Source organism: Lygodium microphyllum, chromosome 26 (assembly GCF_053477565.2).
Source record: "Lygodium microphyllum isolate KBCC chromosome 26, Lygodium_microphyllum_v1.1.10, whole genome shotgun sequence".
NCBI classification, from domain to species: domain Eukaryota; kingdom Viridiplantae; phylum Streptophyta; class Polypodiopsida; order Schizaeales; family Lygodiaceae; genus Lygodium; species Lygodium microphyllum.
The window spans coordinates 112,185,870-112,205,037 of record NC_141160.1 but is presented as its reverse complement, the minus strand read 5'-3'; the positions used below and the strand labels follow the sequence as shown (position 1 = coordinate 112,205,037).

The window sequence follows — 19,168 nt, the reverse complement described above, 5'->3', positions numbered from 1 at the left end:
GAGACAGAAGGCCATCTCACCCGGAGGGACCCACACAGAGAGTAGTGACAGAATTTTTCCACAAACCCAACCCTACTGACACCACTAGCCTAGCAGAGACAAAGCCATCCCGCTAGACACCTTACATTCCATGCTGTGGAGTCACATTGGATAGATCCATTTCACTTCGTTGAGCACGACGACCCCGTCTACCAAGACCACGTCCGAGGAGACCGCACCACAACTGGATCAGAGTCATTATCACGAAAGACCCAAAACTCACCACCAGACATATCAGTGGAGCAGTTAGGGATTGCATCATAGCCATAGTTGCCCTCATACGTAGTACGAACTGGTTTGTACTATACGGTTCGTACCGTACCGTACCGTACGAATTTGTACAAAAAAACAAGCACTTTTTTTTTTTGGCTTGGTTGTTGTTGTTGGTGGTGGTTTGGGTTGTTGACTGTTGTTGTTATTGTGGTGGTGATTTTGTAGCCTTGATCGATCAACCAAGAAAGGGGGTGAAAGCTTGATTAGACTCCTCGTACATGTTTTGTTATGATTTATCCTAGAGCCAAAGGCCATACATAAGGTATTCAAGCAGTTCCATACGTTTTTAATTGATGTCCCATCATTTTTCGCAATATGTTAGTGTCATCAATAAATAAATTCAGCACCATTTGAGAATTATCAAGTAGCTTAATTCTATTGATTTTACCTTTGTTCACAGCTCATTTTGCACCACCCAACCCAAAGCATTAGTACACATTGCTAATAAAACTAGGCCAGAGGATAGCTTGGCCTAATGTACCTTCTGAGAGTATACGAATTAGTGAATGTACCATCGGTAGCTACTTTAGCCTTAGCAATGCCAAACAAAACCATAACAAAATTCATAAATCTTTTACCAAAACCTTTGATGGTTTGTTTGGTAACTGTTGGCTCACAGGTCATTTTGGCCTCTTGTAGACGTTAATAAAGCATCTCATGTCATTTCATCTCTCTCTCTCTCTCTCTCTCTCTCTCTCTCAACCTTCTCTCTCTCAAGCATACATGCCTCTTATTTGTATGATCATTCATGTATGATGTATCCACTCCTATGTATGTAATCTTAAGTTGTAGCGCATGTTGCGCATGCGGCATATGCCATATAGGTTTTGGCATGTTACCCTCAAGTATTCATCTTATATACTCCAATAGCATTGCTATTTAGACTTTAAACATTTGTTCTATTATCTATAGTTCAAAATAATGAAGTTAATTTTTTTTCGTACTAATATCATACCGTACCTTATAAAATCTTAAGGTACCATTTAGTACCGTACTTTTCGTACCTGACAACTATGCATAGGCCCATCCATGGTTTTGTAGCATTGGTACATCCGGCCTACAAGTTGCTGGCGATCATGGATGACAGAGAGCTCCGGTCAGATCAGCTTGCATATTTGACTCGTGTGGTCCCCATAGATGACCACAACACAATCTTAGAGGAGCGTGGATGCTATGCAGATCAGAGAGGACATGTGGCATTTTCTTCTCCCACTTGTTGGAGAAGGGAGTCACTTGTAAAGCCTCTATTTTGGTGGCAAAATTTTGGATATGCGCTAGAGATTCTTCAGCCCTTGGCCATGAGAGTCCTTGCGCATGATTGCTCTTCGGGTGCATGTGAGAGAAACTAGAGTGCCTATTCTCTCATTCACATGAAGATTCGCAATCGTCTTAGCACAAGACAGTTAGAGTGGCTAGTCTATTGCCGCACTAACTTGCGCATGATAAAGGCCATGATGAGTATGGGTAGTCCAAAGCAGATAAACACCTATCCATAAAATGATAAGTCAAGTTTAATTTTTAAATTTGTTGGTTTCAACTTGTTACTTTATAGTATTATACTCAACAATTTAGTATTTATAATCTATTATCTTATGTGCATTGTGTAGGTGAATGTTGATACATTCAAGTTGACGGGCGCCACTCTTGCGAGTGTACATCAGGAGGTCGATGAGGAGGAGAAGCAAATCTTTGCAGAGCTCTATAGAGAGCTCATAGTAGCAGACACCCGTGACACTCGTAGTCAGCGTGCTCGTGGGCGAGGAGTTCGAGCTGCCAGCAGGGGCATGGTCATTCGGCGCCCTCCGAGATCGACGAGGGGTGGTTCAGGTGGTTTGCAGACATATTTGAGGCAGGGCTCTAGTAGCTCTCGTCCAGTCCCTGATGATGACATTCCCCCCTTGCCTACAGTTAGACCGTCATTGCCTAGGGAGCCATCATTTGATGATGATGGTAACCTTACCAGTGAGGATGAGTATAAGAGTGTCTCATCATTCGATGACGAGGAGTCATCTTCAAACTCTCTTGATGAGCACTCAGATGATGATGTTGATGATAGTGATGTCTCATGAGTCATCCTAGCCTCTAGGCCTCAGCTCTCTCGAGTCTCACCTTTTTGTATCTACCATAGTTGTCAGGTACGAAAAGTACGGTACGGTACGGTACGATAAAATATAGTACTAAATGGTACCTTTAGATTTTATAAGGTACGGTATGATAATAGTACGAAAAAAAATTTGAACTTCATTATTTTGAACTATAGATGATAGAACATATGTTTAAAGTCTAAATAGCAATGCTATTGGAGTATATAAGATGAATACTTGAGGGTAACACGCCAAAACCTATATGGCATATGTCACATACGCAACATGCGCTACAACTTAAGAGTACATACATAGGAGTGGATACATCATACATGAATGATCATACAAATAAGAGGTATGTATGCTTGAGAGAGAGAGAGAGAGAGAGAAGAGAGAGCTGGGATATGGAAATTTCCTCTGCATCTTTGCCATGACTTTTGTAACTCTTTTGTTGTTTAGTACTTTATAAATATAACATCCATTACGAGAGAGAGAGAGAGAGAGAGAGAGAGAGAGTAAGAGCAGCTGCATGCACGAGTGAGAGAGAGAGAGAGAGAGAGAGAGAGAGAGAGAGAGAGAGAGAGAAGATGCGTGGACGCGATGGAGTGTGATCGGACGCCGCCTCGCCCCTGTTGCTGTTCCGCGGCTGTCGGTGGATTGCGCCACGCTTGACGGAGGTCCTCGTCTCGTTTCGCCATACTGCCGCCCCTGTTGTTGTTCCGCTGCTGTCGGTGGACTGCGCCACGCTTGACGCAGGCCCCCGTCTCGTTTCGCCATACTGCCGTTGCAGTCCGGCCAATTTTCCTGGGCGTTGACGGAAACAGGTATTGCGGGTCCCTGCTTTTGTGTGTTCGCCTATGCCGTTTCTGCCTTCGGCGAGCTCTGGCCTTGTCCTCCTGCGAGCTCTGTCCCTGCACGCCTGCTACCTGTCGTCTGTACCTGCCTTTCGCGACCTCGGCCCATCAACGCCTGCAACCTGTTTGTGTGACGTCCTGGTCAAGTCCTGCGCGCACTCTACCCCATCACTCAGGCGACTGCACTGCAGAATTCACCTCTTCTAGGTTTCTGGCATAACAGAAAGAATTCTGTGATACAGTAGAGGGTCGTCCTCCGCCGTGTGAGAAACCAGCTTATAGGGGTGTAGATTTCTAACTCAGCCGACAGCGATCTGCACTGTGCGTCAGTCCTCCTTCGAGATCAGATCGTGATACACGATGGCTGGTTTGGATCTGGATTTCATAGACCAAACGGTGGCAGCACTTGGCCCGGATTCTGATGCTGAGGAACCTGAGGATATGGTTCCGTGCACCGAAGAGATGCCCCCGGGTCGTGACATCCAGCCTGCGGGTAAACGTACCAAGCATACTTCGGAAGAGATAGGTGTTCATCAGGATCGTTCCTATGCGCAGGTTGCTTCGGATTCTGTGGACTCTCAGGATGTTGACTGGGAGCATTTGCTGGAATTTGCCAACACTCTGCTTGGCGATTATGTTCAACATAATCAGGAAGTCTTTTCTGACTCTGCACCTGACGATGTTCTGGAAGCCACCGTGGACCCAAAAACTGTCCTACGCTCCTTTTCGGTGTTTTATGATCGCGCTGTGATACTCTTCTTCACTGGTCGAATCCCACTGCTTTCCCGTATTCGCCAATGGCTGCAGAGTCTGCTACAAGGGGAATGTGTTGAAGAGATTTTTGTTGGGTCCCGAGGTTTTTTTGAGGTCTTGTTGAAATCTGAGACGCACCGTGCTGCTCTCCTGTCTAAACTGCCTTTGTTTTTTGATCGCCGGTTGGTTCATGTGGTTCCATGGCGCCTGATGGCAGATTTTCAGCGCCTGTTGCAACGTGAATGCCCTGTGTGGGTAGAAGTGGAAAATTGTCCGGCTGTTTATTGGCCACTATTGAAGGATGCTATGGCCGCTGTGGGCACGGTTCTGGTCCCTCCCAGTCTCAGGGCTGTGAATCGCAACCGCTTGTGTATGTTATGGGACACTGCAAGGAAAAGGCCTGCTTGGTTACGACTCAATTGCTCTGGCATGCATCCGTTACACTTTCGTTTGAAATGGGGCAATTTTGCAGGACATTGCTTTTCCTGTGGACAGTTGGGGCATTTTATGGCCGATAGCCCGAAGCAGCAACACACTTCAGATGTTGGCCATGTTGCGCCGCCCATGGAAGATATGGTGTGTGATGCTCCGTCGCTGGATACTATCCACCCGCCCCAAGTTCTGGCCAAAGGTAAACAACAGGTTTCAGATCTGGATTCCCGTGCCACTGATTGGGTTGAAGTACGTGCAAAAAAAGGCAACAGGGTTGTTGCTGGCATGGAGAATACTGTGCCTACTACCTCACAAGATTCCATGCGTACATATATGCGCAGGAAGGAAATGTTGTCTTCCGAGCGCTTTGCTCCTGCTATGGTTTCCTCTGCTCCCCGTCCTCAGCCTGCCAGGAAAATGTATTCGGATCGTCCAAAGGGTCCACTTGCTAAGCTGGCTTTTGATACCAGAGGCAACGTCATTACCCCGTGGGACCGTCGTTATCCCCGTTCCAACCCCAAGCCAACAGATATGCCGTCTACTTCCAAATCTGGTCCTCAGAACTCTTTTGCGGTGTTGGCGGATTTCTTGGACGAGGGAGTCCTGGACATTCTCGCCGACAAAGTCAAATCGAGGCAAGCTGTGCCTCGTACCTGATTTTGTTTTGAATACACATGAAAATAGCCACGTGGAATATGCGAGGAATTTGTTCTCGATACAAGCAACATGCCATGTGGACTGCATTGTATGAGAATCAGTGGGATGTCCTGTGCGCTGTTGAGCACAAGAGTCACGGTGAAGCCGGAAAAGTTGTGGATTGCCATGGCTTTCGTTGTTTCTATGCAGGGAAACAGGCCATGCATTATTCGGGTGTGCTCATGATTGTACATGACAAATATCAGCCTGTTCTTATTAAAAATGATGTTCATGGCCGCTTTTTGGTGATTGAAATTTTATTCGAAGGGGAAATCTTATGGTTACTTGGCCTCTATGCTCCGAATGATTCGTTATCTCGCCGGGAGCTTTGGCAGACTTTGCAGACCTCCTTGTCACTTGGCAGACGGGGCTTCTTCATGGGGGATTTCAATATGTGTGTTGATTCTTCCCATTCCACATCGGAGCATTCGGTAATGGATGCGCCGGAAAGTCGTATGTGGCATGAGTTGGCTCTTGCTGTTCTAAAGCAAGATCTCTGGTCCTGGCTACACCCGTCTTCTACAGGGTTTACTTTCCATTCTGCCCAGTATGCAACAACATGGTCGTGGTTGGACCGTATATATATCATGCAGAATGATGATTTTCTTCCTGAGATGCTCGAAATAAAAGTGTTGCAGCAATATGCCTTGTCGGACCATTTCCCTCTGCAGCTCGAGTTGCTTGCACAACCCATTGCACCTTTCAAGCAATTTCTGGAGAGACTCCCTTTGCGTTTCAACTCGTCTTACTTGAAGCATGCAATCTTTCAGGGCTATATGCAGCCATTGATTGACAGATTCTTCTTGGACTTCTCCTCTCAGGGCACTGCGTCATTTGAAAGATTGCTCTCTAATGTGCAGCGGGTTGCTCGGCAGTATGGGATCTATCATGCCTCTCTTTGTCGGCGGCGTCGACAGGCAGCGGAGGACCTGATGGTTTTGGGTCGTTCTCTGCTGGTGGACACTCCGGATGATGCATTTCTGCTCGCACTGGCCATGCGGGTGGCTGATCTTATTAAAGAATTCCAGTTGAAATCATATGAGCAGGCCAAATTGCAACATCTGACAGAGACTTTGCAAGATAGTGCATGCCAGACCCATAAGTTCTTTCGAGCTCTCCATGCCTCTCCTGCTCGAGAGAATATGACCAGACTCGAGGATGCAGAAGGCCACCTTATCCTGGATCCACAGACTATTGTGCATATGTGCAGGAATTATTTCCGTGACCTTCTCGGTTCCACTTCTTCACCTTCAGCCCAAATTACTCAGGCCCGTTCGGTTTTTTATGACCTGGTCCGCAATTCAGCTTCCGCAGGACATGCAAGCTACTATGGAGTCAGATATTTGTGAGGCAGAGGTTATGGACGTCTTGTTACACTTGCCCAAGGATAAAAGTCCGGGTTGGGATGGTCTCACCAATGAGTTCTTTGAAGCTTTTGCTACCCAACTGGTGAAACCATTGCAGGCTTTGTTTCAGCAGGTGTGGGAAACGGGGATCATGCCTTCCTCATGGAAAGGACTTATTAAACTGCTTCCAAAAGTTCCTTCGCCATCTAAGTTGACACAGTGGCGCCCAATTTCTTTGATGGGTTCAATGTACAAAATCTTTTCCAAAGTAATGGCGAATCGGCTCCATAAGCATCTCCCTGCCCTTGTGCACCCTCTCCAGTATGGCTTCATTAAGGGCCGAAATATTCTGCACAATGTATTGAATGCTCAACTGGCAATTGATTATGCAAGGCATTCTAATCAGGAGGTAGTACTCATTCAACTGGACCTGGAAAAGGCTTTTGACTATCTGGACTGGTCTTTCGTTGCTGAACTTATGTCTGCTATGGGCTTTGGTGCTCGGATGTCTCGTCTAATCTACACCATTAGCGCTGCGGCGTCTTCGCGAGTCATGCTGAACGGAGGTGTTACTGAGCCATTTGTCCTTGCCCACTCTGTCAGACAGGGGTGCCCTTTGAGCCCTCTATTCTTTGCCCTTGCGACACATCCAGTTCTTTCCATGTTATCTCATATGGCAGCCTCTTCTTAGTTGGCCGAACTGTCGCTTCCTATAGGACATCACTTCATTAGCCAATCCCTGGCGGATGATACCTTTATGATTTTGCGTGCGGACAAGGATAACCTTCGAAAAGCATTGGATGTTTGGGGTCTCTTTGGTCAGGCGTCCGGCCTTCGTATCAATGCGCTCAAATCAGCCATTCTAAGCTGCACGGAGTCGGATTTGCAGTCCTTGGACTGGCAGGGTCTGGTTGTTCCTCGTGGCTCCATTGTCTGGCATCTTGGGTACCCTTTGGGTGTTGATGTTCCCCCAAAGTAGCTTCTGCAGTGGATTTCTCAGAAAATGGTGGCTAAGTTTATGTATTGGAAGTCTCAGGCCTGGCCCTTCCATGTTCGCCTCAAAGTAGCCCAGACAATTATGTTGCCAATGCTCACATATTTCTTGCCATTGTTGCCCTGGACTACTACGACTCTGAATGCTCTTACTCAGTCTATTCGCTTCATGCTATGGAAGAAGGACTCATTGCATGCAGGTATTTCCTGGATCTCTTGGTCGCATGCGTGCACCCCCAAACGCATGGGTGGCGGAGCTATTTTAGATGCCCAAACTCACATGCAGGCACTCCGTTGGTCTCTTTTCCGCGCCATGTGCTCGGATCATCATTCGTGGGTCGATATAGCCCGTTATTTCCTTGAGGGCCATGGGCTTCTGCATGGCAATACCCAAATCCGGAGTTCTTGGTGGCATGTTCTTAATGCTGATTCGCGGTTCTCCAGTTCTTCTTCATCGCTGCTTACTCATTTGGTATGTTCCTGGAAACACGTCCTCCAGAAGGCTCAGTGGCATCCAATGGAGGATCGCTTAGCTACTAACTCTTTTCAATTGGAATTACTGGCAGTCTCGCGTTTACTTTCGTGGGAAGGTAAACATGAGCTTAGACCACAATTCAACCGGATGGCACGTTTGGGCTTGTCTTCGGTTGCGGATGCCACCCTTGCCAGTCGCAATGTGCTTATATCGTTTCGTACAGCTAGGAGGCTTTTCAGGATCCCTCGTGGATATAGGCCTTTATGGGAACAGCTTTTGAGGGTGCTCCAAAGCAGACAACCCTTTCCTGCCCTTGCTTCGGATCATCCCTGGCAGGATTGGGACCTACAAGGCCGGCTGAATTTAAGCAAAGCTTCTGCTAACCAAGTGTATCATCTTCTGATTAAAGATCATCAATGGCTAGTTACTAAAGCGAATGCTTTATGGGGATTGCGTAAATCCCGGTCATGGTGGAGGGCAACTGTGATGGAGGGCTGGTTGAACAAGACACCCTTTAAATATAAAGTCTTTCTTTGGAGAGTGATGATTGGTGGTCTTCCGCTTGCTTCAGCTCTTTCCAAGCGACGAATCTCCAATGGCACCTGTTTCTTTTGCACCACTACTGTGGAATCCGCCCGCCACCGATTTATTTCTTGCCCCATCGCTAAGAAAGTCTGGTTATTTTTGTCGGCTGTTTGGCAAGGGGTGGTTGGTTTCACCCTGCGCCCCTTTGATTGGGTTTTTGGCCAGCCCAAATACCCCACTCCGGCACAGCCACATATGAAGCCCATGTATCACTTTCTTCGATATTGGGGCTATTGGCATAACTGGACCATTCGGAATGCTTTTCTTTTTGACTCCGCCTATAATGTTCAGCGGCATATTGCGAGGCTTAAGGGCCTCTTGTATTGGCAGTTAGCTCATCTCCACCATTCTGATTTGCTCTCCAGGGAGGACTTACGTCCCTGGCATATGGCAATTTCCTCCTCGTCTTTGCCATGACATTGTAACTTGTAGTACTTAGAACCTCTTCACATGATGGCTTAGATTGTCATCATGTATCTTGTAATCAAGTAATCTTGTATTTTTTTCGTAATTAATACAATTACCTTTTACGAAAAAAAGAGAGAGAGATGAAATGACATGAGATGCTTTATTAACGTCTACAAGAGGCCAAAATGACTTGTGAGACCCAAACAAACCACCCAAAGGTTTTGGTAAAAGATTTATGATTTTTGTTATGGTTTTGTTTGGCATTGCTAAGGCTAAAGTAGCTACCGATGGTATATTCACTAATACGTGTACTCTCAGAAGATACATTAGGCCAAGCTATCCTCTGGCCTAGTTTTATTAGCAATGTGTACTAATGCTTTGGGTTGGGTGGTGCAAAATGAGCTGTGAACAAAGGTAAAATCAATAGGATTAAGCTACTTGATGATTCTCAAATGGTGCTGAATTTATTTATTGATGACACTAACATATTGTGAAAAATGATGGGACATCAATTAGAAACGTATGGAACTGCTTGAATACCTTATGTATGGCCTTTGGCTCTACGATAAATCATAACGAAACATGTACAAGGAGTCTAATCAAGCTTCCACCCCCTTTCTTGGTTGATCGATCAAGGCTACAAAATCACCACCACAACAACAACAACAACAACAGTCAACAACCCAAACCACCACCAACAACAACCATGCACCCAAAAAAAAAAGTGCTTGTTTTTTTGTACGAATTCGTACGGTACGGTACGGTACGGTACGAACCATATAGTATGAACAAGTTCGTACTACGTACGAGGGCAACTATGGTATCTACTTAGTACTATCATTGAGGATTGTATCCAGTTTCACTCATTGATGATTGTATGATGTATCCAGTATACTGTACCATTGCCCGCATGTTTGTTGCTCACATGTGATTGCGAGGGCTTTTTACCTCATGTATTCAGCATATTTTGTAATGGCACTGCTAGTTTCACTTTAAACATGTGTTCTATTATTTATAGTTTTAAAAAAAATGAAGTTAATTTTTTTTTCATACCAATATCGTTTCGTACCTTATAAAATCTTAAGGTACATTTAGTACCGTATTTTATCGTACCGTACCGTATCGTACTTTTCGTACCTAACAACTATGATCATAGTTGAGATCATGTGGAGATCTTGAGATCAGCTACAGCCTATGGTCTCCACCACATTTTTTTACATGTTTCTATCATATTTGGTTTTGCTTTTCTTTTCTTTTCTACCTATGGGAGAACACTAGGCATGGTTCAATTGTAGCATAGTCCCATCGTACAGTTATTCTCAGCATAGTTTTATAGGCCACTTACTTCTTCTAATGTTATGTTTACCTTACTGATGTGATGACATTAGCCATGGATGTACTTTGGATTTTGTGTTATAGGCCATATTGGCCTTATGTAGGCATTACTATTTTTTCATTATTTCTTTTTTTTTTCGAGGCATTACTATTTTTTCATTATTTCTTTTTTTTTTCGCAAAAGGTAATTGAATTAATTACGAAAAAAAGGGTACAAGGTTACATGATTACAAGATACACGATGGCTCTAAGCCACCGTGTGTGAACTTGTCAGTATAAAACCCGGACTGAGATACACAAGTCACGGCAAAGATAGAGGAAATTGCCCTATGCCAGGGAAGCAAGTCTTCCCGAGGGAGCAAGTTAGAGTGCCAAATGAGATCTATCTGCCAAAGCAAGAGGCCTTTAAGCCTAGCAATGTGTCCCGGAACATTAGAGGCCGACTCAAAAAGAAAGGCATTCCGAGTAGTCCAATTATGCCAGCATCCCCAGTATCTGAGAAAATGGAACACGGTCTTCATATGCAACTGTGCCGGTGCGGGGTATTTTGGGCGTGCAAAAACCCAATCGAAAGGACTCATTGAGAAACCAACCATAGCTCGCCAAACCGCAGACAAAAGCAACCAGATTTTCTTAGCGAGAGGGCAAGAGATAAATCGGTGATGGGCCGATTAGTAGTGGTGCAAAAGAAACAGTTGCTGTTAGAGATGCGACGCTTGGAAAGGGCCGAGGCAAGAGGAAGACCACCAATCATTACCCTCCAAAGAAAGACCTTGCATTTGAAAGGTGTCTTATTCACCCAGGCCTCCATGACAGTTGCCTTCCATCATGACTGAGATTTCCGCAACCCCCGTACAGTATTAGCTTTAGTGACCAGCCATTGATGATTTTTAATTAGAAGATAATACACTTGGCTAGCTGAGGCCTTTTCCAAATTTAACTGATCTGCAAGGACCCAGTCCTGCCAAGGGCGATCCACAGCAAGGGCAGGAAAGGGTTGTCTATTCTGGAGCACTGACAAAAGCTGTTTCCATAAATCATGGTATCCACGAGGGATTCGGAAAAGCCTCCTGGCAGTACGAAATGAAATGAAGACATTATGACTGGCAAGGGTGGCATCTGCAACTGAGGTCAAGCCCAAACGGGCCATGCGGTTAAATTTTGGTCCAAGCTTCTGTTTGCCTTCCCATGAAAGTAATCTCGAGGCTGCCAACAATTCCAGTTGAAAAGAGTTAGTATTTACGCGGTCTTCTGCTGGAGACCAACGCACCTTCTAAAGAACCAATTGCCAGGAGCCGACCAAATGAACGAGCAGAGGTGAGGAAGGACTCGAAAACCAAGAGTCCGCATTAAGCACATGCCACCAGGAGCCTCGAATTTGTGTATTCCCATGCAGAAGCCCGCGGTCCTCAAGAAAATAACGAGCTATGGCCCGCAGGTGATGCTCCACACACATGCCATGAAAAAGAGACCAATGAAGTGCCAGCATATGAGTTTCAGCATCCAAAATAGCCCCACCACCCAGGCGTTTGGGGGTACATGTATGCGATCACGAAATCCACGAAATACCGGCATGCAATGAATCCTTCTTCCATAACATGAAACGAATGGGCCAGGTGAGAGCATTCAAAGTAGTAGGAGTCCAGGACAGCAATGGTAAGAAATATGTGAGCATTGGCAACATAATTGTTTGAGCCACTTTGAGGCGAACATGGAAGGGCCACGCTTGCAACTTCCAATAGAGAAACTTCGCTGTCAGTTTCTGTGAAATCCATTGTAGTAGTTGTTTTGACTGAACATCAATACCCAAAGGGTACCCAAGATGCCTGACAATGGACCCACGGGGCACAACCTGTCCCTGCCAGCCCAATGACTGTAAATTGGACTCCGTACAACTGAGAAGGGCCGATTTGAAAGTATTGATACGAAGACCAGAAGCCTGACCAAAGAGCGTCCAGACATCTAATGCCTTGCGAATATTGTCCTTGTCGGCACATAAAATCATAAAACTGTCATCTGCCAAAGATTGACTAACGAAGTGCTGACCAAAAGGAAGAGACAATCCGGCCAACTGAGCAGAAGCTGCCATGGAGGATAACATCGACAGAACCGGATGAGTCGCCAAGGCAAAGAAGAGAGGACTCAAAGGACAACCCTGTCTCACAGAACGTGCCAGGACAAAGGGCTCTGTAATACCACCATTTAGCATAACTTGCGAAGAGGCCGCCGTACTAATGGTGTAGATCAAGTGGGACATCCGAGTGCCAAAGCCCTTCGTCGACATAAGTTCTGCAACGAAAGACCAGTCTAAATAGTCAAACGCCTTTTCTAGATCCAATTGGATTAATACCACTTCCTGACTAGAGTGCCTTGCATAGTCAATAGCCATTTGCACATTTAAGATATTATGCAGAATGTTGCGGCCCTTAATGAAACCATATTGAAGAGGATGCACAATGGCCGGAAGATGTTTGTGGAGCCGATTCGCCAGCACTTTGGAGAAGATTTTATACATTGAACCCATCAAAGAGATTGGTCTCCAATGTTGCAACATTGACGGGGAAGGAACCTTTGGAAGCAATTTGATAAGCCCTTCTTTCCATGAGGAAGGCATGAACCCTGTTACCCAAACCTGCTGAAACATAGTCGTCAATGGCTTCACCAGTTGGGTAGCAGAGCTCTCAAAGAATTCACTGGTGAGACCATCCCAACCGGGACTTTTATCCTTAGGCAGGTGCAACAGAACATCCATAACCTCCTCCTCACAAATATCAGACTCCAAAGTAGTTTGCATATCAAGTGGAACCTGATGTTGGACCAGATCATAGAAGACTGAACGTGCATGCGTAACCTGGTCAGAAGTTGACTGCGAAGAACCAAGAAGCTCCAGAAAATAATTCCTGCACATATTAACAATAGTCTGAGGGTCAGTGACCATTTGACCCTCTGAATTCTGGAGTCTAGTCATATTTTCTCGAGCCGGAGAGGCATGCAGCGCGCGAAAGAACTTATGAGTTTGACAAACATTATCTTGCAAATTCTCAGTTAACTTTTGTAATTTGGCCTGCTGATAAGATTTCAGCTGAAACTCTTTAATAAGATCAGCCAAACGCATTGCCAGTGACAGCAGAAATTCATCATTTGGAGTGTCTACCAGCAGAGAACGAACCAAAGCGAGTAAGTCCTCCGCTGCGTGTCGACGGCGCCGACAAAGAGAGGCATGGTGGATCCTATACTGCCGAGCTATCCACTGCACATTAGAGAGCAATCGTTCAAAGGAAGCAGTGCTCTCAGAGGCGAAGTCCAATAAAAATCTATCAATCAATTACTGCATATAGCCCCGAAAGAGCGAATGCTTCAAATAAGAGGAGTTGAAACGTAAAGGGAGTCTATCCAGCAGTTGCATAAAAGGTGCAATGGGTTGTGCAAGTAGCTCAAGCTGGAAAGGGAAATGGTCCGACAAGGCATATTGCTGCAAGACTGTCATTTCCAGCATCTCAGGAAGAAAATCATCATCCTGCATGATGTACATTCGGTCCAACCTCGACCATGTAGTGGCATACTGCGCCGAATGGAAAGTAAACCCTGTAGAAGAAGGGTGTAGCCAGGACCATAGATCTTGCTTAAGCACGTCAAGAGCAAACGCATTCCACACCCGACTTTCGGGAGCGTCCATCACCGAATGCCCTGAAGTGGATTGTGAAGAATCAACAGACATATTAAAATCCCCCATCAAAAAACCCCGTCTGGCAAGTGACAAGGAGGTCTTCAAGGTATTCCAAAGATCCCGGCGGGATAAAGGATCATTCGGAGTATATAGGCCCAGCAACCATAAGATTTCTCCTTCAAATAAAACTTCAACCACCACAAAGTGGCCATGTACATCATTTTTAATAAGAACCGGCTGATATTTCTCATGTACAATCATAAGCACACCAGAATAATGGCCGGCGGGTGTCCCTGCATAAAATAAGCGAAACCCATGGCAATCCACAACTTTTCCTGCTTCACCGTGACTCTCGTGCTCTACCGCACACAAGATATCCCACTGATTCTCATGCAATACAGTCCACATGGCATGTTGCTTATGCCGAGAACAAATGCCTCGCACATTCCACGTGGCTATCTTCATGTGTATCCAAAAAGAAAATCAGGAACGAGGCACCACTTGCCTTGATTTAACCTTTTCTGCTAGAATATCAAGGACACCGTCATCCAAAAAATCAGCTAACACGGCCAAAGAGTTCTGACGGCCAGCTTTAGAGATCGACGGAATATCCACTGTCTTGGGGATGGAACGAGGATAACGACGATCCCATAGCGTAATCACATTCCCTCGAGTATCAAAAGCCAACTTAGCAGGTGGGCCCTTTGGACTCTCGGTATAAACTTTCCTAGCAGACTGATTACGGGGAGTAGAAGGAACCATATTACGCGCAGCGTGCTCTGAAGACAGTATTTCTTTCCTGCGCATATACATGCGCATGGAATCTTGTGAAACATTAGGCCCAGTAGCTGCCAGGTCAGCATCAACCTTTTTACCTTTTTTGGGACGTGCCTCTACCCAGTCATTGCCACGGGAATCCAAACCCGAAGCAGGTTGTTTACCTTTATCCAAAACTTTCTGTGGCTGGGGTGCATCCTGGGACGGAGCATCAAGCACCATGTCTTCCATTGGCAGCCCAACATGCTCATTATCTGAAGATGGTTTCTTCTCTGGGCATTCGGCCATAAAATGCCCCAATTTTCCACACAAAAAGCAGTGTCTTGCAAAGTTGCCCCATTTCAAACGAAAGTGCAAAGGATGCATGCCAGAGCAATTATTACAAAGCCATGCAGGCCTTTTCCTAGCAGTGTCCCATAGCATACACAAACGGTTGCGATTCATGGCCCTTAGCCTTGGGGGGACCATAACAATTCCCACAGCGGCCATGGCATCCTTTAACAACGGCCAATAGACAACCAGGCAATTTTCCACTTCAACCCACACCGGGCATTCACGTTGAAGGAGGCACTGAAAGTCTACCATGGCACAACATGGACCAAACGGCGATCAAAGAACAATGGCAGTTTAGACAGAAGCTCATCCCGATGCGCCTCAGATTTCAATAGTACCTCATAGAAGCCTCGGGGCCCAACAAAAATCTCCTCAACACACTCCCCCTGTAGTAAATGATACAGCCTATCAAAATATAGTCCAAAGGTCGAAAACCCGCTAGACTCCAATGCTTTCCTCCGCCACTGCTGCTATCTCTACACATCAACTGAAGCATTCACAATCGTTAGTAAAATAACACAATTAAACCGAAAAAAGTGAATACCTAGCAGTCTTCAGCTACATAAATAAATCAACTGGTTAGAAATAAATCCTAACCTTAATTTATTACGAGTGCGCACTCTAAACTCATAAACGTTTATTAATTTAATATGCATTTTGCGGAATCACCCGCTATGGAATCACCCATGTACACACTAAATTAATGAAACGCCCGAAAAGGACAGGCGTCCCCATCAACTTCTCGCACAAAGAATCCTCTTTGCGTATGAGCCCCGGTCATCTGAGTTTACGGAATCCACCGTAAAACCTCACGGAATCCACCGTGGAATATGCCTCCTGGCATCATATACAGCCACTGGCGAATGTGGGAAAGCACTGGACTCCTGCCAGTGAAGAAGAGTATAACAGCACGGTCGTAAAACACCGAAAAAGAGTGCAAGACACTTTTCGGGTCCACCGTGGCTTCCAGAACATCATCAGTTCCAGAGTCAGAAAATGCTGCATGATTGTGTTAGACATACTCGCCAAGCAGCGTGTCAGCAAACTCCAGTAAATGCTCCCAGTTAATATCCTGCGAATCCACAGAGTCAGAGGCAACCTGAGCATACGAACGTTCCTGATGATCCATTATCTCTTTTGGCGTATGCTTGGAGCGTTTGCTCGCAGGCTGGAAGTCCGGACCAGGGGGCATCTCCTCCATACACGGAACCATGTCCTCTGGTTCCTCTGTATCAGAATCCGGATCAAGGGCTGCCACCGTTTGGTCGATAAAAGCCAAATCCAGTCCAGCCATGGTGTTTCAGTACGTGTGCAGGTCGGATGCCACACCAGGAGCTCGCGGAAGACCGAGACAGCACAGGCCTCTCTCTCTCTCTCTCTCTCTCTCTCTCTCTCTCTCTCTCTCTTTCTGTGTGTCTTGCTGCAGCACAGGTCTCTGTCTGCTGAGTTAGAAATCTGCACCCCTGTAAGCTGGTTTCTCACACGGCGGAGGCCGACATTTTCATTCTCTCTCTCTCTCTCTCTCTCTCTAGCTCTTGTGGTTTTCATGACACTTTTTTTCTGGTCACTGGCAATGTGTAGATCTTATTGGCTGGCTCATACAGGCCATTTCCTTGTATTTTACTGCAGTGAGGATCCCTTGGAACACTTGTATTAGGCATTGATTACATAGCATCTCTTGGCACAGTTTATGTCTGCACACTGCTGTTAGTGTTAGAACCAGTGAACACCATGCACTGATGGAGCTGGGAAGACTTGGCTTCAGGGATAGATTCCAGGCTGTCTCCCCCCTGCTATTTACTTGGAGCCCTGGCATCTTTTCATGTTCATCTAGAGTATGCAGAATAGTCTTCATACAGGCTGTTCCCCCCCTTCACATATTTGGCTATGAGCTTGTTGCATTATAGAGTAGCCAGCCGATGGTCAGCTTGCTGATTCCATCACATATTGGTACATTGCTTTGTTTACCAATAGAACGAACTTCTTTAGGAGAAGGATGTGCCATGAGTGTTCTACTATATGTCTTTTTTCTGTTGTGTGGATTAGTGTTCTTGCCGTTTAGTTCTTGGTCCGAAAAGGTTTACATTGAGAATCAAGCGCTGTTTATCAAATGCTTTCTAACATGCAGATATGAATTTTTTGTGTAGAGTGCAGGGGCAATTGGAGGAGCAGCAGCTTCTCTTGTTCGAGTTCCAACTGAGGTGATTTTGCAAACTGGCAATTTTGCAGGTTTAGTTTTAACTTGTAGTGATTATTGAGTATAGGTCTTACAAGTGTCGTTTTGTGTGCAGGTTGTGAAGCAAAGAATGCAGACAGGGCAGTTCGGTTCTGCTTATGATGCTGTGCGTGAAATAGCTAGAAAAGAGGGTGTGCATGGCTTCTATGCGGTATGAAATGCAGTAATTTCTAGTTGAAGAAATAGATACATGTGAATTCTGATGAGATGTCCGGCATTTTTGGATGTCCCGTCAAATCCTTAGAAATGGTTGGTGCCCAAATCCGTTTGCAGGGGGGTGGTGCATTCCTCTTGCGGGATCTTCCCTTTGACGCCATACAGTTCTGCATATATGAACAAATAAAGCTTGGATATAAGAAAGCGGTATTCCTTTGCAAAAGCTGCTATTTTTATCATTTTGGTGGACAAACTCAATCTAACCTTGTGAACTTCTGTGTGCGCAAACTCCTGCTTCAATATGTGGACATGATTGCACTTTCTTTTGACTGTGATGTAGGCTAAACGAGAACTTTATGACCATGAGACTGCTGTTATAGGAGCATGTGCAGGTACCTAGATTCTAATTTTTGTCTTTGACATTTGTTATTTTCACAGAAGACTTGTCATGACTGATTGTTTTATATGCACTGCATTTAAAAATTGATAAGATGCAACTCTGAACAGGTGCAATAACTGGTGCTGTGACAACCCCTCTTGATGTCATCAAAACTCGATTAATGACTCAGGTAAATCTGTAATGCATTTACTTAGTTGCTTGGGTGCCTTATAGCCTTTTTACTTCCAAAGTTTTTGTGGTACCTGCGGCTGCTTCATGAAGGAATTTGAAGTATAAACTATACAATGGAAATTCGATGTTGTTATGAACTACACAATGGAACTTTGATGTTGTTATACGTTGGTCAGGGTGCCAAGGGACATTACAAAGGCGTATCAGACTGTGTCTTGAAGATTTTGCAGGAAGAAGGCCCTTCAGCATTTTTAAAGGTTAACAATTCTTAACCTGGCTAGATTTCCTCTGTCAAAACTATCATGGGTATCACAGCTTTGGAGATCGATTTTCTTGCGTTTTATCTGTATTAGTTGCACACCTGAACTGTTTATATAAACTGTGTAGGGGATTGGGCCAAGAGTCATGTGGATTGGTATTGGGGGTTCTATATTTTTTGGCGTTCTGGAAAGAACCAAAAAGTTCTTGAGTTCGCAGCGGGCCTCGTAATTTTTGTCAAAGCTAGCCAACAATCACAGTGCTGTAGCTGTAGACAATTCGATGGTTACTCATTTATAATTTTAAGCACCCCACAATTTTGTACCTATTATTCGCGGGAACATGATTCACAGGGATGCTATTCCATCTTCTCCAGCATACCAGTCAATTTTGTATGTTGTTGTGTTTGCAATCTATTGTTTGTTATGGTAACTGTGTACACTTCCTTTTATGATGGGATGCTTGTGCATGCTTATACTCCTGTTTTGCGAAAAGCAACGTCTTTTGGTCACATCACATTTTCCAAATAGAGATATACTGATGAGAAATCTAGAAATGCAATTGAGAACAAAGCATAACAGGTATGATCTCTGATAGTATAATTGAGAACGGTTTTGGCAGATTAGTGAGAATTAGACATTTTCGAATCTCATTGAGCCTTTTTTTGTTTTGTAACTTTGTGTGGGACTTTATGCCTGCAGAATGCCAAAACACATTCCAGTTTTTGTGAGACATTTTGATGCTGGTGATGAGAATGCTGGTTCAAAGTAAATTACGTGGATTACAGAGTCACTATTCAGGGGATCTGCAGTCAATAAGAAGGGCCCTGTCGTGGTGAGAGTGATCCCACGTGCTCTGGTTGTCTGGTTTGCAGCTTAATGAGTCACAGGGGCAATC

General features: G+C 45.1%; 2 protein-coding genes across 2 annotated transcripts in view; both read left to right on the top strand.

Annotated features, from left to right (window-relative positions):
* SAMC1 (S-adenosylmethionine carrier 1) overlaps positions 1-18,857 on the top strand; it is a 124,045-nt gene extending 105,188 nt beyond the window's left edge. Inside the window, exons 6-12 of the mRNA XM_087667736.1 lie at positions 17,198-17,251; positions 17,342-17,437; positions 17,560-17,649; positions 17,783-17,834; positions 17,950-18,011; positions 18,190-18,270; positions 18,401-18,857. Of these exons, the coding sequence (XP_087523862.1) occupies positions 17,198-17,251; positions 17,342-17,437; positions 17,560-17,649; positions 17,783-17,834; positions 17,950-18,011; positions 18,190-18,270; positions 18,401-18,502 (537 nt within the window). The 3' untranslated portion in view covers positions 18,503-18,857. The remainder of the gene's footprint in view (positions 1-17,197; positions 17,252-17,341; positions 17,438-17,559; positions 17,650-17,782; positions 17,835-17,949; positions 18,012-18,189; positions 18,271-18,400) is intronic.
* LOC148013687 (uncharacterized) lies at positions 1,752-2,381 on the top strand. The gene is made up of 2 exons (XM_087668673.1): positions 1,752-1,788; positions 1,918-2,381. Exons 1-2 carry the CDS (start codon positions 1,752-1,754, stop codon positions 2,379-2,381), a joined length of 501 nt encoding a protein of 166 aa, XP_087524799.1.
* Positions 18,858-19,168: the final 311 nt, after the last annotated feature.

Excerpts from the sequence above, each read along its gene's own strand:
- LOC148013687 (XM_087668673.1), top strand. The coding sequence starts at position 1,752 with ATGATAAAGGCCATGATGAGTATGGGTAGTCCAAAGC. Across the intron at positions 1,789-1,917 it reads GAGTATGGGTAGTCCAAAGC|AGGTGAATGTTGATACATTC; the intron begins AGATAAACACCT and ends TGTGCATTGTGT.